The sequence below is a fragment of the Sinocyclocheilus anshuiensis genome, unplaced genomic scaffold, assembly GCF_001515605.1.
Source record: "Sinocyclocheilus anshuiensis isolate Anshui unplaced genomic scaffold, SAMN03320099.WGS_v1.1 scaffold354, whole genome shotgun sequence".
NCBI classification, from domain to species: Eukaryota; Metazoa; Chordata; class Actinopteri; order Cypriniformes; family Cyprinidae; genus Sinocyclocheilus; species Sinocyclocheilus anshuiensis.
Genome location: NW_015544195.1, coordinates 102958 through 105483, shown reverse-complemented (window position 1 = coordinate 105483; position 2526 = coordinate 102958). Strand labels below are relative to the sequence as shown.

Here is a 2526-nt window from a genome sequence, read left to right as displayed (position 1 = left end):
CTCTCTCTCTCTCTCTCTCTCTCTCACTCTCTCTCTCTCCCTCTCCATTACTTGCCCACACCATGTTTCTGTCTCACTCTCTCTCTCTCCCTCTCCATTACTTGCCCACAGGGCCGTTTCTAGGCATAGGCGAGCTAGGCGGTCGCCTAGGGCGCCATCAGCTGAAGGGGCGCCAATGAGCGCACGTACTGGCACTTTTAAAATTAATTAGATTTTGGGGGGGGGGGCAATAAGGATTTCGCCTAGGGCGTCAAATTGGCTAGAAACGGCCCTGCTTGCCCACACCATGTTTCAAGTATCCAGGTCTTTTTTATAGCATTTTACTGTGTATTTGTTTCATTTTGATGTTCTACCACTAAGTGTTTGAAATACTTCAAATACTAGGGTTAGAGTTAACCCTAATCTGCCAAATATATTGTATATAGTCTATATTTGTATGCGACTATCCTAACTATTCTAATGTTGCTCATTCTGTTTTTCTGTTACAAGCAGTACTTAACCTTAAGCAAATCACAATGTGTGGGCTGTGACATCTGACAGATGCTCTCTACATGGAAACATCACAAGTCTGGCTTGGCTTTTCTCCACTGGTAATGAGTTCATATATTGGTGGAAGGTAATGTCTGCTTTCCCAGTGTGCTGAAAACCAGCTGCTGCGCAAAATTGTGGAAGTGAATGTAATCTTCAGGAAATTGGCATCTTTTTTCCAACCTCTCTGAAAACAGCGAGCTCAGCAGCCAGCATCATTCTTATCGCCAGGCACCATTTATCTTATAGATTTTAAACAGAGCGACTACGTAACATCCATTAGGAGATGTATCTCATACCTCTATGCATTACTGCTAATTTTAGTGTCGAAATTGAGTTTATTCTCCTCTCATCAGTCATCTTCTGGTGGTGGGCTTCATCTACCCACTCAAAGGATGCATCGCTTCATCTGTGACGAGATGAGCTACACATTATCAAGCCCACAGAAAGGTTCACTTGGTGTCATCTGCTTTGAATCAAAAAACATGTTTGGCTCCAGAAATGAGGAAGAAAATGTCATACTCTTCCCACTTCGGTCTCCACTTTTTCAACACCATTATGGACAACAATTTAATGGAAACGAGACCAAAACCATCTGTCACCTGAACAGTCTCCATTCTTGTGCTGTGGCCTTCTGTAATGACCTGTCCAGCCTTTTATTCCCATCCCAGTTACTGTAACGGCACAGACTTATTTACTGTTCTGAATCATACGCTCTGTTGAGTCTCAATACATTTTGTCATCTATTAATAGAGACCAGTGCCTTTTACAGAATAACTGTCGCAAGTGCTAACACCTTTAAACGCTCTGTTAATTATTTAAGGAAAGTTTATTGTTTATGTATACATGAGAAAAAGAAGTTCAAAAATCAAGTCATCTGAGGTATGATTAACCAACCTGTTTTTCTCTCTCTTCCTGTGTTTTCTAGACAGCTCAGACGGTGTTGCTGGTTGTCGCTGCCTTCCTCATCTGCTGGATGCCGCACCACATTATCGCTATGTGGGTAGAATTCGGCCAGTTCCCATTGAATGATGCTTCTTTTGCGTTTCGCATCATCTCTCACTGCCTAGCCTATGGAAACTCCTGTGTCAACCCCATTCTTTATGCCTTCCTCTCTGAAAACTTCAGAAAAGCCTGCAAGCAGGTCTTCACGTGCTGCTTCTTTTACTCTCCTCCGCCCATGGAGAAAGTGGTGCGCATTCGCATGGAGAACTTCTCCATGACACATTCCACCACTAACATGTGACTCAAAACATTTTAGAGGTATCGGCACTGTTAAAAACATTTCTGTTGTCTCTGCTTCATGCCGTGCTGTCATGGATTACATTTCAAGGTTTGACTGACAAGGACAGTAAAAATTAAGTTACCTTGAGAAGTAAAACCAGATATAATATCTCAATCCATGTTTACTAAAGGCATTTGCCAATAACTATTTAAGTGTAAATAGTGTTTGTCAATTAAATGTTTTTACATATTTATGGTCACTGTTAACTGTATTATTGTTATTGAAAATAATTAAAACTTATGTAGAGATTGATTTAAATATATAATTACTACAATTATACTTGATATGTTTGAGAGAATCACTCTAAAAGAGCATGATTGTGAAGGAACTGTGCTGTCTGAACACCTTTTTGCATAGTGTTTATGTTGTCTCAGTTTAAACATGCCATAAATTTTCATTCTTACTTGTATGCTGTATGTGCAGTCTTATGGTTATATATCTGTTATGAAAATAAAATATTATTGAAGGTTACCCCTTTTAAGAATTCAAATAATAAAAAGATCTAATTCAATGAACAATAAAATATATGTTTAATTTTCTGGTCCTTTAAGAGCAAGTTAGAGTGGGTTATTGTTTAAAGAAGATGTCGCTATCTTTATCCCAGTGCCTATGGTTAACTGTTTGACATACCGGAGATCGTCCTAAACAAAAGACCAGTGGAAACTCTGTGTGTCCATCTCTCACCAGTCTATTACTCACGCCTCTCTGTGAGA

The 2526-nt window shown here is 39.6% G+C and overlaps 1 protein-coding gene across 1 annotated transcript in view; it reads left to right on the top strand.

The window, feature by feature from the left end:
- The window catches only part of galr1b (galanin receptor 1b), a 45640-nt gene extending 43866 nt beyond the window's left edge, over window positions 1–1774 (top strand). The window contains exon 3 of the mRNA XM_016497131.1: window positions 1457–1774. Within this exon, the coding sequence (XP_016352617.1) occupies window positions 1457–1774 (318 nt within the window). The remainder of the gene's footprint in view (window positions 1–1456) is intronic.
- The last annotated feature ends 752 nt before the right edge of the window (window positions 1775–2526 follow it).